The sequence below is a fragment of the Saccopteryx bilineata genome, chromosome 1 (genome assembly GCF_036850765.1).
Source record: "Saccopteryx bilineata isolate mSacBil1 chromosome 1, mSacBil1_pri_phased_curated, whole genome shotgun sequence".
NCBI lineage: Eukaryota > Metazoa > Chordata > Mammalia > Chiroptera > Emballonuridae > Saccopteryx > Saccopteryx bilineata.
Window position 1 is genome coordinate 131,225,350 of NC_089490.1, and position 19,052 is coordinate 131,244,401.

The following is a 19,052-nucleotide window of genomic DNA, read 5'->3' on the forward strand; positions in this document are numbered from 1 at the left end:
AATCAAAGACTCTCATATTCAATATTCCACTATTTCCTGGTTGTACCAAAAATAAACAACCAACAAATGATTTAATCTCTTTTTTAAATAAGCATTTACACTTAAAAAAGGGGATGAGGTGGAATTACCTCCTCTTTAAAAATGTTTCTAGAGCTACTAAAACTCGCATTCACAAGACCCTGTCACTCCCATCTTGCACCATGTGAAGGCTTCTGCCTCAACTCGCTCATGGTCCAGCCTCACTGAGGAGCCACCAGGATGCTTTGATCCTGAGTTGGGAACCTGCTTTGTGCTGTCAGCTGTTGCCCTGTCTGACCAGTCCTGAGCAGAGAAGGTTATAAGGGGGCTGTGTGAACCCTGCTGCCCGCCCATCCACCTCAAACATCTGGTTTGTACTGTGCAATGCCCCATCCTTCCCAACTTGTCAGATGGGTAGGGCCACACTTGACCCAGGCCTCTGCCAGGAAAAGTTACTTGGAAAGCTCTGGAAGCAGATATTGTATGTGTTGGGGGAAGAGGAAGGGTAGCATGGCTTTGTTTGTTTTCACTGCCAGCTTTGACCAAATCCATGGCCGCCCTAATCCACCCTGTCTAATGGAGCCCAAGCCAGCTCAGGCCCTGCAGGACGAGACTGCTAATCCCTGGGGCTGAGAGCTCACCACCTGTTTCCAGGATGCCCTTTGCTCTCATGGCCTCAGGGAGCCAAATTCAGGGCCTCAGACAGGGATGATGGTAAAAGGACATTTTGATCAAGCTCCCTCACCTTTTGCCCTCAACAATGAGATGGGGAAATTCAGATACAGAGAGCCTCACATGGTATGGGTCACTGATTCAGACTCTAGAGCCCAGGAAGGCTTTATAAACAATGAGAAGAGCAACTCCTTAGGGCTTCCCACATCAGCTGTAGGGGCTGGGGTGTGTGAGCTGCAGGGCAAGCTGGACTGTCCCCTCCTTCCATAGAGGCGTGCAGGCTGGTGGTTTCACACCAACCTGGGTATAAATCCTGATGCTGACACATGCCACGTGTGTGGCCTTGGGCAAGACACTTAATTCCTTGAGGTCTCTATTTCCCCATCTGCAAAATGGAGCTGATGGTGAAAGTGTCTTCTTTGCAAGGTTGTTGGTGGTGTGTTAAGCAAAGTCCTTGCTAATATTAGAGGTTGACTTGCTCACTGTTCCTTCCTGCCCAGGCCTCCTCTCCCTCCCCTTCTTCAAGTTCACTCAGGTCACTTGGCCTGCGCACCTTCCTCCTTCCACTGTGGATTTACTGCAGAGCTTTGCAAGGGGAATGTTGTTGGGGAGGAACTCAGGCAGCTGGAGTGAAGAGATGGGTGGTCAGGAAAGAGAGGGTGTGAGATAGAAAAAAGATAAGAGACAGAGAGAAGGGGAGAGAGAGAAAGTTGGAGACAGAGATAGAGAAATAAAGAGGCCAAGAAACAGAGGACAGAGTGTGTGTGTGTCAGAGACAACTTAAGAGAGAGGGGAAAAGTCAGGTCAGACACACATCTGAAGATAGGAAAAAGACCCAGGGAGCAGGGAGTAAGAGAGGGAGGAAAAGGAGATGTGGAGAGCGCCGGTTCTGTGCATACACTGTTCAGGAGGGGATCTCCGCCCTCAGGGCGGACTCTCATCCCTTCCTCACAATCCTTAAATCCCCTCTAGCTCGAGGCCGTCTGCATCTGTCACGGCTTCGTCCCGACCCAACAGCGGCTGGCACAGGTGAGTGTGTCTACAGAGGCAGGCCGGGGTTGTGCTGGGGATGGGCCCCTTAGGACTGTCGGGAAGGGAAAGGCTGGTGCGCTGCAGCCAGTAGTAAGGCAGGGGACCCATATGCTAAGGTTAGGAGGGTGTTGAGCCAGAGGGGGAGGCCTGGGACGGTGCCGAGTTGATATCCCACCTCTTCTCTGATCGGCTCGGTTAAACATGTATTGTGCGCCTGCCTCTCCCTAGCCGGGGCTTCCTTTCCCCAGTTCTCCCGGCCCGGCGCTCAGAGCGTTCTCCGGCTGTGTTCTCCCTGCCCAGTTCCCTCCCGCAGCCGGCGAGCCGATGGCTCGGCCCCGGACCTTCGTGGAGCCGCGGCTGCTGACGCTGCTGCTGGTGCTGGCGCTGGTGTTGGCGCAGGCGGGCGTGGCGGGCGCGGCGGGCTCGGTGCGCCTGGCCGGCGGCCTCACGCTAGGCGGCCTGTTCCCGGTGCACGCGCGGGGCGCGGCGGGCAGGGCGTGCGGGACCCTGAAGAAAGAGCAGGGCGTGCATCGTCTGGAGGCCATGATGTATGCGCTGGACCGAGTCAATGCCGACCCTGAGCTGCTGCCAGGCGTGCGCCTGGGGGCGCGGCTGCTCGACACGTGCTCGCGGGACACATACGCGCTGGAGCAGGCGCTGAGCTTCGTGCAGGCGCTGATCCGCGGCCGCGGCGACCGCGACGAGGTCCCCGTGCGCTGCCCTGGCGGCGTCCCCCCGCTGCGCGCCGCGCCCCCCGAGCGCGTAGTGGCAGTCGTGGGCGCGTCGGCCAGCTCCGTCTCTATCATGGTCGCCAACGTTCTGCGCCTGTTTGCGGTAAGGACCAGCCCCGCGCCCCTGTCCTTGTCCATGGGTATTTGGGGTCTAGTTTCCCTGTACAAATCACTCCAGTCACAAAGAGAAACAGCTGCTTCACAACAACCCCTTGGGACCGGCCAGACTCCAGCCTGAGCCAGGTCCGCCTCAGCCCTGCAGCCCTGCAGCCTGCTGTGGGAAGAAGGAACCGACCTTCGCGGACGCGCTGGCGCCCTGGGTTTTAGGTCCCACACCGGCCACTTGTCCATGCACAACCGTGCATGGTGGTCCTGAACCTGGACCCTGTGGAGAGCTCTGAGTGACGAGGAGCAGGCTTTCCCTGGAACCAGAGCCCTCCTTCCGGTGGGACAACTGGGACAATTTCCTAGCTGCTCTGGGGTGGGTGGGTTTCTAAGGACCTGTACCTCGCTCCTCTTTTTTTGATCACCATTTAAATTCAATTTCAAAACACCTGTCTCTAAAGGTCTCTCAAGAGGCCTCTGAGAGAGGCAACGGAGTCTCCTTTCTAGTGTCCCTTCCATCTTTCTTCCCTCTTCCTCCTTCCTGCTGTACCTTCCCTTTTCCATAGATTTTCACACTCCTCATGCTCTTTTGTCCTGTTTCAAACAACCTCGTTCCCCTTTCCAGCCCAGCTCCCTCCTTCCAGAATCCTTCTCCTCTCTTATCTTCACACCAGCTCCCACTTGAGTTTCCCTTGGTAACTGTTTTTCCTTACCATGGCTCTGATTTGCTCCTTTATCTGCGAGGATCCCTCTGTTCAGCTTCTCCAGCCTTCTACAACCATTGCCCCGTCGTCCTTCACATGTGCAGCCCACTCCTCCTAGGTCAGCTCAGCTCATTCATCCCTCATGCACAAACCAGTTCCCAACAGGCCCCTCCATTAGGCCAGGCATAGCCTTGAATCCAGTGCCTCTCCCCAGCTCCCCTGCCTGTTCTGACCCCTCTTGGGGCTGTCCCCAACACACACCCTGCGCCTTCGTGTGAAGTGGGAAAACTTGTCTCCTTTGGGGTTGACAAGGGGTCCCTCTGCAGAGCTGACAAAGCCTGTGCTTGGAGGCCACACTGGCTACAGGCTGCATTTGAGCCCCCAATCCCCCCCCACACACACACACACACACGTTCCTTTGCTCAGACTTACCACGCACAACTGGCCTCTCCCCTAGACCCTCATATCTCCCCTGGTTCATCAGACCATTCTCAAGATGCAGGTCTTTCCCCACACCTCTGGCCACTTCCATTGGTTCTCAGCTTCCTACTCCAAACTTTCTGTGCTCCCGCCTGTGTCCTGGGTCCCCATTGCCCTCCTTTTCTGGAGTCACTGACCCTCCATCCACAGCTCAGGTGTCCTTCCCCACTCCAGATCCCCCAGATCAGCTATGCCTCCACGGCCCCCGAGCTCAGCGACTCCACACGCTACGACTTCTTCTCCCGCGTGGTGCCCCCCGATTCCTACCAGGCCCAGGCCATGGTGGACATTGTGCGAGCATTTGGATGGAACTATGTGTCCACACTGGCCTCTGAGGGCAACTATGGTGAGAGCGGAGTTGAGGCCTTTGTGCAGATCTCCCGAGAGGCTGGTAAGCTGGGGCAGGAAGGTTGGAAGCCCCAAGGAGCCTACATAGGGGTGAGCCAAGGGCTGTGAGATGGGGGCTCTGGGTCCATGGTGGGGAGCTTGGTTGTGACATTATGGGCAGGTGCCCCTTTGGAGGACTCAGACCTGCCTCATTGCCAGGCAGGTGGGGCCCTGGTTAGCTTCACCCCTACCAACCCCAGGCCCAATCCCCCGAGTGATCACACTACACAGACATGCACAGGAGCAGCCAGGGTGGGTGGATGAAATGGACAAAACTGACTTTGGCATCCTGGACACCCAGGGGGGGTCTGTATTGCCCAGTCCATCAAGATTCCCAGAGAACCAAAGCCAGGAGAATTCAACAAGGTGATCAGGCGACTCATGGAGACGCCCAACGCCCGGGGCATCATCATCTTTGCCAACGAAGATGACATCAGGTGGGACACATGGTGCTTCAGTCACTGTTCTTCAGAGGCTCTCCTCATCTTCTCACACGTCCCCACATGCACATCCTCCCTTCCTCCTGCTCCTCCTTCCTTGTTCACCCTTCCCCCTACACGCTCTCCCTGCTGCCATCTCTGCCTGGTGCTCCCAGAAATGAACCAGGCCTGGTCCAGGTGGAGATGCTCTGAGTTTAGCCAGGAAAACACACAAAAATACATGTCTGTTTTTAAAATTCAGAATGGGGGAGACATGTGGGTGACCTAAGTACAGAAAAAGAGTGTCAGGGAAGGAGCCCTGGGGGCATAGCCAACAGGAGGCCCTGCTTCCAGGCAGTGTGAAGTACAGTGCATAGAACAGGAGGGCAAGCTTCGGCCAGGGCCTGGCTGCACGTCTCACCACCCGAGAAGCCCAGGGCAACTGTCCTAAACACCCTACCCCAATTGTCCCTGATAAATTAGGGTATGATGAGTGATGTGGAATGTGATGGATGGAGAGAGAAAAATGAGAACTGACCATGCGTAAGGTGGAGGAAGATCTCAGGCCTTTACTCACCCCCGGCCCTGTTCCTACCAGAAGAGTCCTAGAAGCTGCACGCCAGGCCAACCTGACGGGCCACTTCCTGTGGGTTGGCTCGGACAGCTGGGGAGCCAAAATCTCACCCATCTTGAACCTGGAGGACGTGGCAGTAGGGGCTATCACCATCCTGCCAAAAAGAGCCTCCATCGATGGTGAGTGCAGGGATACCCTCTTCCACTCTGTCCTCCCCCACCCCATTCTTCCCCACCATTCTCCTTGGGGCACTCATTTTGCCCATCAGTAAAATTACACTGTGATCCAGGTCCATTCTAAGATTGCCAGGTTCTATTAGTCTAAGGTCCTGTCAATCCCTCCAAGCAGTGTCTGAATAAACTGGCAAATGAGAAAAAACACACTCACAGGGCAAAGAATTGCCATTTGTGGTTTTTTTGTTTTATTTATTTATGTATTTATTTATTTTAGTGAGAGGAAGGGAGGCAAAGAGACAGACTCCCACATGTTCCAGGGAAAACCCACTACGGGGCATCGCTCCATTGCTCATAACCAGCTCTTCTTAGCGCCTGAGGCAGAGGTCATTGAACCAACCATCCTCAGCACCCAGGGCCAACTTGCTCCAATCAAGCCATGGCTGCAGGAGACAAAGAGAGAGAGAGAAGTGAGAGGAGGAGGGGTGGAGAAGCAGATGAGTGCTTCTCCTGTGTGCCCTGACTGGGAATCAAACCTGGGACATCCAGATGCCGGGCCAATGCTCTACCACTGAGCCAACCGGCCAGGACTGTTTTATTTTTCAATTCAACACCTGTATTCCTCATTCTGTCAAAGGCAGTGATTCCAGGGTGAGGATAGGAAAGAGAGAACCCAAAGATATAGGACATACTGTCCTGTTGCTCAAAGTGATGAGGCCTTCCTTCCCGGTTCCTGGCCCACCAAACCCCCTGTGACTATCTGGAGATATCTAGCAGGAATGTCCACTTTACAGAATATTGTTCATTTTCCCAAAGGCAACTTGAGGAGGGACCAGGGCTATGTGTAAAGCATGGGCCTTCATAATGCTGAGTCCCGACACACAAACTAATACCTTTTGGGGGTGTACACCCACCCTCACACTTTTTTTCCCCATTTGAATGCATTCAGTTGTACATGGAGAACTAAACTGAGAAAAGTTTTAGCAATAAAAGCATTTTATCAGAATACAAGACCTCAGATTTGGGGCAGGGAGTCAATGATGACCTCAAAGGCCTGAGCTCTGTCCCTCTTCTGTTTCACTTCCTCTGTGCTTGCTGTGTGTGTATCTTCATGCTTGTGGCATCATATTTCCAACATTGCTGCTGAAGCTCCACCCACTACATGTTCATGGCAGCAGCGTGACCAGAAAAAAGGTGCAGCATACAAGTCTTTCATGTAGTGAGGCACTCAGTTTGCATCAGGATGCAAATTTTACCCTGGAGCCCCCAGATAATGTCTTTAAACTCAGGGGCCAGAAATTGGTCACATGGCCATTCTGGCTGCAAAGTAAGCGGGTGGTGAAAGAACACAGGAGAACCATGGCTGACTTAGACGATGGCCACCCCTCTCCCTGTCCCTCTCAGGATTTGACCAGTACTTCATGACACGCTCCCTGGAGAACAACCGCCGGAACATCTGGTTTGCAGAGTTCTGGGAAGAGAATTTTAACTGCAAACTGACCAGCTCACATACCCAGTCAGATGACTCCACCCGCAAATGCACAGGTGAGAGTCATCTAGGGTGGTGAGAGAGGCTAGGGAGGAAGTGGGAGGCCAGGCTGGGTATCTTGAGGATAGTCACACTTCCTTTGGGCATCCCTAGGACAGGTGAGGAACGCATTGGCCGGGACTCTACCTACGAGCAGGAGGGGAAGGTGCAGTTTGTGATCGATGCAGTGTATGCCATTGCCCACGCCCTGCACAGCATGCACCAGGCACTCTGTCCCGGGCACACAGGCCTATGCCCAGCCATGGAGCCCACTGATGGGCGGATGCTGCTGCAGTATATTCGGGCAGTCCGCTTCAATGGTGAGTGGGTGCCAGGGCTTACTGAGGGGAAGTCCTCCAAGATGAAGTTTGCTGTGGGACCTGGGACAAGTCAGGATTGAAGGGACAAAAGAGGCAGCATGGGAAAGGAGGCGCCTGAGCCTGAGAGCTGGGGACTTGAGCCAAGTTCCGGGGACCACCTTTTTAGCACTCCTCCTTTTCCAGGCTTCTGCGCCCTCTGCCCCAAATTGAAAAATTCAGGTGTTGGGGAACTTCTCTGTGACTCCTTCTACCTGGAACCCTCAGCAGGTCACATACCACTGTCACCTCTACTGCCCAGAGCGGGGAGGCACCGGTCTCTCGAGGCTCAGTGCAGACAGTGAAGAGTCACTGCCTCTGATGTGGGCATGCTGACCTCTGAGTCTTGAGTTTCCAAATGCCGCCCCAGCTAGGCCCTGCCCTGCCTGAGCACAAGGCGCAAATCTAATTGGCTGTGTGCATGGTTTGTGGGAAAGATACACTTCCTTGTACAATTCCTCTCCTTTAGAAAATTAAAACTATTCTTCCACCGAATACTGAGCACCTTCTCTCTGCCAGACTCTCTGCTAAATAGAACAACTGAATCTCACTCCAGACCAGCTCTACAAGCTGACAGGGCAAGCGTCTAACCAAAACAAAGCTGATTGTTCACATTAATACAGATTTTGTGGCGACATTCAGACCGTTATGCAAGTCTGAGCTCATCCTTTCACCTGAACAATTAAGCTTCTTCCTTTCTTCCTTTTTTAATTGTGGTATCATACACATAGCATAATAGAATATTTTCACCATCTTAAGTACTTTTAGTGTACAGTTTATCTCCAGAACTCTTACCATCTTGCAAAACTGACCCTCTCATCCCATTAAACAACTCCTTCCCCCTCCCCCAATCCCAGCCTCCGGCAATCCTCATTCTACTTTCTATCTCTGTGGATTTGACTCACCTCGTATGAGTGGAATCATGCCGTATTTGTCTTTTTGTGACCAGCTTATTTCACTCAGCACAATGTTCTCAAGGTTCATCCATATCGTACATGTGTCTGAATTACTGCCCCTTTTTTTATCCATTCAACCGTGATAGCACTTAGGTTGCTTCTACCTTTGGGCTGTTATGAGTAATGCTGCTCTGGACATAGGTGTACAGCCATCTCTTCAAATTTCTGCATCCAGTTCCTTTAGTTTTATACCTAGAAGTGGAACTGATGGATCATGTGGTAATTCTGTTTATTGTTTTGAAACCCACCATACTCTTTTCCACAGTGACTGCGCAGTTTTACATTCCTACCAGCAATGCATAAGGATTCCAGTTTCTCTGCTGTTTGAACAGTGCTGTCCTCAAGGGCAAGAGATGGTATCTCACAGTGGTTTTAATTGGTATTTATTTCCCTGAGGCTGTTGAACATCTTTGCTGTGCTTGTTGAGCTCTTCCTTTATCCTGGCCAGGCCTTTGGCCTCTCCAGGGGGCTGGCTGGTTTGGATGGGCTGGAGAAACAGCTGAGGATGCCAGGCTCTCCCACCAGGCAGCGCGGGAACCCCAGTGATGTTCAATGAGAACGGGGATGCGCCCGGGAGGTACGACATCTTCCAGTACCAGGCGACCAACAGTAGTGCTGGCAGCGGCGGCTACCAGGCGGTGGGCCAGTGGGCAGAGACTCTCAGGCTGGACGTGAGTGCCCTTGAGTTTGGGGTGTGGGAAGTGGCCCGCCAGTCCTGGCGGCAGAGGTCGCAGGACCATGTCCCATGTCACAGGTGGATGCCTTGCAGTGGTCGGGAGACCCACAGGAAGTGCCGCTGTCTCAGTGCAGCCTCCCCTGTGGGCCGGGCGAGCGGAAGAAGATGGTCAAGGGCGTGGCCTGCTGTTGGCACTGCGAGGCCTGCGACGGGTACCGCTTTCAGGTGGATGAGTTCACGTGCGAGGCCTGCCCAGGGGACATGCGCCCCACGCGCAACCACACTGGCTGCCGCCCGATGCCCGTGGTGCGCCTTACCTGGACCTCGCCCTGGGCCGCCCCGCCTCTCCTCCTGGCCGTGCTGGGCATCACGGCTACCACCACAGTGGTGGCCACCTTCATCCGGCACAACAACACACCTATCGTCCGAGCCTCAGGTCGTGAGCTCAGCTACGTGCTGCTCACTGGCATCTTCCTGGTCTATGCCATTACCTTCCTCATGGTGGCCGAGCCTGGGGCGGCAGTCTGCGCTGCCCGGAGGCTCTTCCTCGGCTTGGGCACCACCCTCAGCTACTCTGCCCTGTTCACCAAGACCAATCGTATCTATCGCATCTTCGAACAGGGGAAGCGCTCCGTCACGCCCCCGCCCTTCATCAGCCCCACCTCGCAGCTGGTCATCACCTTCAGCCTCACATCTGTGCAGGTGGGTGCCAGGCCACCGAGGTGCTAGGGTGTTGGGGGGGGGGGGGCGGGAAGGAAACACTGACCTCCACTCATAGAGTCATTCTTCTATTTTTGGAAACATGTATATAACCTCAAGAGACAGGGCCCTGCCTTTCTCCTATAAAGAGAACTCTCAAGAGCAGCCACACCTCTGCTTTGTCCTGGAAGGAAAATGGGCCAGTGAGACAGGCAGCACCAGCATTGAAATTAGCAAGCAAACCTGACCCAAAGTAACCGCTGAGCTAAAGCCAGGCCACTCTCAACTTGACTAGGTTATTTACCCAATGATGGGTGTACAGTGCTATCTCGCTGTGGTCTCAGTTTGCCTCGACTTCACGCTAGTGCAGCCAGCCTCTGCAGGGTCCTCTTCTGTGACATGCTTATTCCTCTGCTTTGATCCTTTGTTGTTATTTTGTAGGAGTTAGCTACATTTGTTGGATCTTAATTTTTCATCAATTACAAGGGTTGCAAAATCGGTGCGATACATTTTTGATGGCTACTCCTGCATATCAGTTTATCATGGGAGACTTTTTGCCCCCCACTTGGAGCCTTGATCTTAGAGAGCCTCACTGCTTCTTACCTGGACAGTGGGCGGTATGACATTTTGTTAGTCCCTTGTTCATGAAGCTCCCTTTTTGGGAGAAGCACAAAAAGATATTCCTTCCGGTTGTACAAATTATTATAAAATGTCCCTTCATCCATGATCACACAGCCCTGCTGCAGATGCACAGCACCACCTTACCTCACTGCACCACCCTCCCCAAATCAGGTGCACCTGTGCAGGGAATGACCTGCAGGAACTTCTGGGCAGCTCCTTCAAGGTCCTGACTTTGTGCAGATGTTTTATTTCTGCCCCCCCCCCCAGCTTTTCTTGGCATAAGAGCATATCTTCTGTCACTGAGAGAATTGAAACTCCCCTCTCCTCACTGTTATGCCATGTGACGTGCCCTGATAACCCCCGGCTGCCCAGCATTGGCTCCACACACTCTCTTACAACTTTCCATCAGGGGCACCTTCATTTGGGGCTGCGTGGTACATTCACATGTGATTTCATTCCCTCCTTCTCAACAGTTCTCTGGATCTGGAGAAGGAAGTGGGTCCTCAGGGACTAGATTTGCCGTGCTGCTCCATGGAAACAAGCTAGTGTTTGACATTTACAGAATAGAGGTGATAATTCCTACCTGGATGGTTGTGAGGATAGAACATCTCTGCTGAGCCTGGCCCTTGATCAGTGGTACATGCATCACTCCCCCTCCAAGCTAGCATCGTGTTCTTTGTTGTTGTTTTGTTTGTTTTTTATAAGAGAGAGAGGGACAGGAGGGTAGAGAGATGAGAAGCATCAACTTGTAGTTGCAAAACTTTAATTGTTCATTAAATTTTAATTGATTATTTCTCATAACCAGTGACCCCTTGCTCAAACCAATGACCTTGAGCTCAAGCCAGCAACCATGGGATTATGTTGATGATCCCATGGTCAAGCTGGTGACCTCGGGGTTTCAAACCTGGGACCTCAATGATGTATCCTAGGTTGACACTCACTCCACTGCTCCACCACTGGTCAAGCTGGCATCATGTTCTAATATAGATGGAGAAGACATATTTAGGGTTACAATTCCACAGATTCTGCTTGCAGTCACTGCATTTTGTAGGACTGAGTAAATGACATTAGTAATGGTTGGAATCCAAGACAAGGACATGCAGAAGCCCCTTACCCAACCAGCCTTGACATTGCCAACAGATACCTCCACAGCAGCCCTTTCTCTCCACTGGACCATGTCACAGGCCTTTACCTGGAAATTTTCCTCCTAGAAGGCTGTCTACTCTCTATGGTGGCTCTCTTAGGACTAAGCATCCCACCCAGTAGGTCAGGAGCCTCTATGGGACCTTAACCTGTCAGAGACCTCAGTTGGTGGCCAGAGTGTGTCCTTGATATGATGTTGGCTCCGTAGGTCGTGGGAGTGATGGCGTGGCTGGGGGCCCAGCCCCCAAACAGCGTGATCGATTATGAAGAACAGCGGACGATAGACCCAGAGCAAGCCAGAGGGGTACTCAAGTGCGATATGTCGGATCTGTCTCTTGTTGGCTGCCTGGGCTACAGCCTCCTGCTCATGGTCACATGTACAGTGTATGCCATCAAGGCCCGTGGTGTGCCCGAGACTTTCAATGAGGCCAAACCCATTGGCTTCACCATGTACACCACCTGCATCATCTGGCTGGCATTTGTGCCTATTTTCTTTGGCACTGCCCAGTCAGCTGAAAAGGTAATTGGATGTCTGTTGGTTTTGCTACCTCATTTATTTCCTGCCTGTCTACAGAAGGGAAAAGCTTGATCATCCCAAGAGCTGGGCCACACATATGAATGATTGCTTGGTTGGTTGATTCTTTCATGTACTTAGACTTGTTCACTGGTTTGTGTTTCCATTTGCCCTCTGCTTTTTCATTCAATTACTTCTTTGTATAATTTCTGTCGGTCCATTAATCTATTGGTTCATTTGCTTGATTATTATTCACTTGTCTGTTCATGTATACAGTAGAACACTTATTTGTTCATCTATGTGTTTGCCCACTTGCTCCTTTATTCAGTCTCAGTTTGTCCATTCGCTTTTTTATATTTGAAAACATGTCCATTCATTCATTAACATCCTCCCACCCTTTTTAGGCATAGGGATCACCTCCCCAGGAGTCACTCTTTGTGAATGAAGCCCTCTTTCATCAGTTACTGGTTCACTCCTTATCACATCACTCTCCTCCTTCCTGCCTACACCGTAACCACACTGTGACTGCCATTTCATGCCACAGGGCCTTTGCTTATGCAGTTGTCCTTTTCTAAGTGCTCATCCCCAGACTATGTGGGAGTGGGGGTGGGAGTGGGAAAAACAGCACTGACTTCCACCCGGTTCATTTTCCATGTCTCAGATCTACATTCAAACCACCACATTGACCGTGTCCTTGAGCCTGAGTGCATCGGTGTCTCTCGGCATGCTCTATGTGCCCAAAACCTACATCATCTTGTTCCACCCAGAGCAGAATGTGCAGAAGCGGAAGCGGAGCCTCAAAGCAACCTCCACATTGGCAGCCCCACCCAAGGGTGAGGACACAGAGGCCTCCAAGTAGCAAGAGGGGCTGAGTGGGATGCTTGCTCCCTCTCTCTTCTTTTGTTTCCCTTGCTTCACTATGGGAGTTGTGAGGAGTCCCAACCTGCTGTGAGTCACAGTGGGTGCGTGCAGGCCATGCCCGGAGGCTGGGGCTGGCCTCCGGAAAGGCCTGGACCCACGTGTCCATTTTATCCCTGCTTCTCTGTGTGGGCTGGCATCCTATTTATTCACTGCTGACAAGACTTTCTACTCCTGGTGAGAAATGGCCACTTAGAGGCTCCTCCCTCTGAAGGGACTCTCTGGTTGGAAGTTGAGAGGACGCATTGACTCCCTGGGCGTGGCCAGGGTAAGTGAGATTTCCACCCTTTGACCCACCCACCAAAATTTAGGGATTGGGCTGTATGTGAGAATGCATAGACCCGAGTGAAGTACAGGGCTGGAGTTGGGGAGGAGCAGTTTCCACAAGAGCAGAGTAACCTGGGCTTGGCACAGAGTGGTGAGGCCTTGGGTGAGAGCCTTGTGAGAGAGGATGGGCCTGCAGGGAACAGGGGAGTGAACAGAGGAACCAGGTGCATCTCAGAAAATTGCCCATGGAAAAGCATTTTCCTTGGAACCTTGTCCCTGGAGTCTGACGGGTGTCACACTCAAGCTTTTATTCTTTCCCATCTGTACTCACTAAATGACCCCTAAAACCTTAAGAAAATCAGGTGCTCGTGAGTGGTGTAAGAATAAATTAACAAGGGTGGCATTTGCCCTCTTCTGATGCTTGTGAGAGATTGTGTTCAGGAGTTTCAGGGTGGAACCAGTGACAGAGAGAGTTGTGTCCAAGGGGAGGATTAATTCCAAGTGGATAATATGGAGATGGATTTAAAGTCTTCTTTCCTGCCACTCTCCAGAAGTCCCCTTTGAAAGGCAAGCATGGGCATAGGGAGGAAGATGCTTGCAACCCAGATGCATGGGTGTTTATTTTTCAGTAATTTTTTTAACAAAAAGCTTGGTTTATGTGACATCTTAGGACAAGCGGTGCAGGCCACCAGCCATGAAAACTGAGTACATCCAGTACATGGCTGGAGGAAAAAAGATAAACAACCATTAGAAATGTAGCAATATTTTCCACAGAACTCTATGTACCCAACATCCAGGAAGCCCTACCCTAGAGACTTAGCCAAGAATAAGGTCAGCTAATCGCACCTCTCTCGCCCTTGTAAACGCTGCTTGCTTGCTCAGCCTAGATAGCCACCCTATAAAAAGGAGCCATTTTAGAAGCTCGGGGCTGCAGTGTTCCCTTGCGTGGTTTACCTGCAGTCCCTGCGCAGGTTTGCAATAAAACTTATAAAATTCACTTTGGGTTTGCTGTGGTCTGTCTCCTAGGATGTAACAGTTTAAATGATGGAATTTTATTTCTTTGGGGTAGAATTTAAATTTAAAACTGAATCTTTTAATTAATGTGAATTCTCTAGTACCTAACGTCTGACATTGCTTTTGAAGATCAGCCACCCTTCAAACAACAGTCTGATGCATAAAGGTTTTAACTAGATGTTTCTGCATTCTTGAAATTAATAGGGCTTCTCCTCAGAGGAATGTACAAGACAGATTCTCCTTCCTCCCACAGGTTGCATTCCCCTGGTTTGTTTCTCTGCAGTGTTAATGATGGAGTTTCGTATATTGCTGAAGGCTTCTCCATATCAGTGTTTTTATGGGGTTTTTCTCCTGTGTAAACTTGTAGAGTCAGTGAGCTCTGATCTCCAAATGAAGGTCTTCCAGTAATTGCCATCTCCTTGACAGTTTCTCCCAGTGTGAATTCTCTGATGTGCTGTGTGGCTTGGCTTCTAGTTGAATGCTTTTTCACATTTGGAGGATGTCTCCCTATGTGATCTACGGTGTGAGGTTTCTGACTTAGAGTCCTGGCTTCCTGCTGAAGACTTCCACACACTCCTACCTCCATTCCTAGCTGTCTCTACTATGAGTTCCTGATGCACTGAGTTCTGTCTTCCACGGCCTTCTCACATCAGCCCACTGCCCGTGACTGCCACAGAATCAGCCATCTTGCGTGCAGTGGGCATCTATTCCTAGAGGCGTTACCATATTTAGCACACTCGTGCAGTCCCTTTCTGAATTCTCAGATGTGTTCAAAAGTTTGACGTGTAGAAGAGGGCTTTCCTCACTCTATGTCTACATAAGTCTCTCCCTTTGATCATTTCTCTGATGCTCAGAGAATTTCACAACCCACTGAAAGTTTCCTCCTATTGCATACAGTTTTGCATTGCCTGGTGTCCAGTTTGAACTTCCGAATAAAGTTTTCAAATTTGTGGAATTTATAAAGCATTCTGCCTGCATGGTTTCTTTCATGTTGAATAAAAGCTGAGCTATGTTTGCATTCTCGCATTCAATGCCCTGGAATGGTTTCTCCTTAGTATGAATTATATGTTCAGTGGAAATGGGTTCTGGATTGGAGACTATTCCACATTATAATCACAACATTTTTCTCCAGTATGAGTTCTTTAAAAGAGAGTAGGATTACATTTTGACTTAAACTTTTACTCACCTATTTGTCAGGTTCTAGCCTGTGTACAATGTTTTGTGACTTGTGTAGGACGGCCTTATTTTTATACTAGTTATACTCATGTGCCTTTTCATTAGTATGAGTGGTTTGACACATTTATTACAACTTTGTCACACTTATTATATTCTGTGTTCTTTAGAAATTTCCCCCAGATTCATTACCCTCATTACCTCTCAGTTAATTAAAAAATTTTGTTAAATAAATGTAACTTACCCAAAAAAAATTTGACTTGAATTTTCTGTTGCTTTTTTTTAAAATATTTTTTATTTATTCATTTTAGAGAGAGAGACAGACAGACAGACAGAAAGGAGGAGCAGGAAGCATCAACTCCCATATGTGCCTTGACCAGGCAAGCCCAGGGTTTTGAACTGGTGACCTCAGTGTTTCCAGGTCGACACTTTATCCACTGCGCCACCACAGGTCAGGCTGATTGCTTTCTCATATGTGCCTTGACCTTGGGCCTTCAGCAGACCGAGCAACCCCTTGCTCAAGCCAGCAGTCCTTGGGTCCAAGCTGGTGAGCTTTGCTCAAACCAGATGAGCCCGTGCTCAAGCCGGCAACCTCGGGGTCTCGAACCTAGGTCCTCTGCATCCCAATCCGACGCTCTATCCACTGTGCCACCGCCTGGTCAGGCTCTGTTGCTTTTTAAAAATATAATTATCAATTTGCAATACTCTTCCTAAAATAGAATAAACGCACAATTCCAAGTGAATCTTCCCACTATCATTTTATAGAATGAAACCTCATCAGGAATACTTCATTATAATGACACCTTTTTTAATGTGAAAAATTTCCCAGTGTAAATATTTTCTATCTCTCAGGCTTGGAGAGGGGAAACCCTGCTTCCATGTGACAGACACATAGCACACTGGCTGGGGTGGCAAATAGTTTGGGCGTTTCAGAGATGATTTTTCAGCCAATGGAGCAAAGGGCGGGAGCAAATAGACAAAGCTCTGAAGAGGAAGAGACTAAGTAGGAGGATGGATGGACACTCAGACAAGGGTGTAGAGAAGCATGTGTCAAGGGACTGGAGTTGGATGTTTTAAGCCTCCTGGCTTTATTCATGGATTACTATAGCTGGGTATTAACCACCTGGTGTTCCTGCTTCCTGCATCTTTCTCCTCTCAGCCTACACACCAATATCAGAATCCTCATTGCAGGGCACCACCTCCCCATGTTTCAAGAAACATGGCTGTGGGCCCTGCCTGTTCCAGCACCTGCATCTGGCTGTGAATTTATTCTCATATTTACTTGTAAATTCAGAAACAGAAATAGCAGGAAGGGTATGTTAGTCAAGACTATCATGGCCCTTATGTACTGTTCCCTGATATAATCTGGCAGACTAAGTATCATTAGGTTATTCTACCAGAGCTCTTGAATATTGAACTGACCCATAGTATCAATTTCTGGGTTCCCTTTTTGTTGGGGACTGAAAGCCAACAGGGTCTTTTCAGTTTAGATTTTTGGGGAACAGAAGTGTGGGGAAGTGGCAGTAAGCTGACAGTCTGCCCAACACCCCACCTCACTTGTTCTGTGAAGTTGCTAAAGGCTACTTTGCCTTGGTGCTGGATGGTTTATACTCATCCTACCCTCCATGTCCCCCAGAAAGACTGGAGGCAAGTTTCTTTTATCCTTTGTTTTGTGAAGTTAAGATGTTATGTATGGTGGGGGTTTTCTGCACTTGATAGAATTCTTGGGTTGCCTTAGAAATGTGATCAGAGATCTCTTTGATTTGCTAATGGTCCACTTTGCCCTATAAATAAAGCAGGAAGTGGGTGTTGAGTGCGCTCCGTCCTTGCCATCAGCATTGCAGAGTCCTCCCAAGCCCATCCTTTTACTCTAAGCCTATTTTCTTAATTCCGCACCATTCCAACTCAGGACCTGGAATTACTAGCCGCACTGGTTCACAGCACCTTTTCCATTTTTGTTGTGGACCGTTAATGGCAAAAAGCCATTATAGATTCGAGGCTTGGCAGGGGGCTAAGTTCTACCCCCTCCATCTCCATATTTGGCTTTGTGCTGAGTGTTTGCACCCACTCCACTTGTTTCCTTGGGTTGCAGGAAGCAATATACATGCCCTTCCTCTGACTCTTTGTTTTCAGATGTTTGTAAAATTCACTAATGTATACTGTTTTTGCCTTGGGAGAGTTCCTGTCTTAGCCTTTGATGTGCAACTTTGTATCAGGGTCCTTGATTTGCATAGGTCCATATAATAAAGCGAACTGGGGCTGTGAGGCACTCAGATGCTGCCAGGCAGTTTGAAGAGTCCTCCCGGTCCCATCGGTTTTGTTCTGACAAAGTGTGTTTCCTCAATTCCGCACCGTTATTTGGAGCTGCGCTGGTCCGCGGCACATTTTAATTTACCAGACAAGGGCATTTTCCAGGATCCACAGTTTGTCTTGCCTCAGCCACTGTATACTTCCTTCACTCCGTTTCCACAGCTTGAAATTGTACAGTGTTGAGGGTAAGACTCCTTAAGATCAATTCCAGCTTTGCCACTTACTAGATGGGTGACCATGAGCAAATTAATTAGCCCCTCTGACAGCTAGAGTATCCTTAAGGACCCCTGGAGAGATGCTCAAATCAGGATGTCATCTACTTGCACCTGACCTACCAGCCTGCCACGCAGAACCAGCTCATTAAGGTAAGCCCTCAGCTGAAATACCAAGACCCCATCTCCGACCCATGTGCCCCCTACTTACTGACCTCCACAGACTCCTTATTCACTGTTGTTCCAACAAGTGTCACTGGAAGTTTCCTCTGTGCTGAATACCTGAGATATATCAGTCTACACAACAGACAAGGAATTTTTCCTTCATGGGGCTTACATCCCAGCGGTGGGAACAAACAATAAACAATACAAAATACAAATAAACACATTCCATAGACTATCAGAAGAGGACAGTGTTGTGGGATAAAAAATATTAGGGCAGGGGAAAGTCAGAGGGAATGGGCTGAAATTTTAAATAGAGTGGTTTGCCATGAACCAGCATGGCTAGTAATTCCAGGTCTTGAGTGGGAACATCGTGGAATTAAGAAAATAGCCTTAGAGAAAAAGGATGGGCTTTGGAGGTCTCTTTGCAATGCAAGAGATAGCTTGCAAAAAGCAAAGTTCCATTCCCCAACCTGCTTTATTTATAGGGCAAAGTAAGGCCATTAGCAACCAAAGAGATCATTAAAGCAAAGTTACATTTCCAAGGCATCCCAAGAATTCTCCCAAGTGCAGAAAACCCCCATCATACCTAACATCTTAACTTCACAAGACAAAGGATAAAAAGAAACTTGCCTCAAGTCTTTCTGAGGGACATGGTGGGTAGGATGAGTATAAACAATCCAGCACCATAGTTAAATAGCCTTTAGCAACTTCACAGAACAAATGAGGTGGGGGGTTGGGCAGACTGTCAGCTTACTGCCAGTTCCCCACACCTCTGTCCCTAAAAATCTAAACTGCAAAGACCCTGTTGGCTTTCAGTCCCCAACAATGGTTCAGTATGGGTATCGTTGGCAAGGTGGCACTTAAAGGAAGTGGGCAGTGGGTCATGGGGGAGTGAAGAGGGAAGAGGGCTCAGCAAATGGAGCAGCCAGTGCAGAAACCCTAGAACAGGGGTATGCTTGGTATGTTTGAGGACCCACTAAGGAGGCTGGTATGATTGGAGCAGGGTGGGAAGGAAGTAATGTGAGAAAGGAAAGTGAGGTATATCAGAAACAGACATACTGGTTTCTCTGGAGAATCTCAATATAGAGATAGAGATATAGATCTCTATCTATCTATAGACAGATATTTACATCTATCTCCTCTTGTATATATATCAGTATACATAGACATAGAATATGTGAGAATATGTTATATATATGAGATAT

General features: G+C 49.7%; 1 protein-coding gene across 3 annotated transcripts; it reads left to right on the plus strand.

Annotated features, from left to right (window-relative positions):
* The first annotated feature begins 1,671 nt into the window (after positions 1 to 1,671).
* On the plus strand, positions 1,672 to 13,970 carry GRM6 (glutamate metabotropic receptor 6). 3 transcript variants are annotated; one of them, XM_066266507.1, is made up of 11 exons: positions 1,672 to 1,719; positions 2,023 to 2,556; positions 3,917 to 4,133; positions 4,431 to 4,566; positions 5,147 to 5,301; positions 6,700 to 6,840; positions 6,943 to 7,143; positions 8,661 to 8,806; positions 8,890 to 9,513; positions 11,483 to 11,794; positions 12,450 to 13,970. In XM_066266507.1, the coding sequence occupies exons 2-11, from the start codon at positions 2,047 to 2,049 to the stop codon at positions 12,645 to 12,647; spliced, it is 2,640 nt and encodes an 879-aa protein (XP_066122604.1). In that variant the 5' UTR covers positions 1,672 to 1,719; positions 2,023 to 2,046; the 3' UTR covers positions 12,648 to 13,970. The 3 variants fall into 3 exon arrangements, with proteins under 3 accessions (XP_066122604.1, XP_066122608.1, XP_066122607.1); XM_066266510.1 differs by lacking the exon at positions 1,672 to 1,719 and having other exon boundaries at positions 2,497 to 2,556; positions 4,451 to 4,566; XM_066266511.1 differs by lacking the exons at positions 8,890 to 9,513; positions 11,483 to 11,794; positions 12,450 to 13,970 and having other exon boundaries at positions 8,584 to 8,749.
* The last annotated feature ends 5,082 nt before the right edge of the window (positions 13,971 to 19,052 follow it).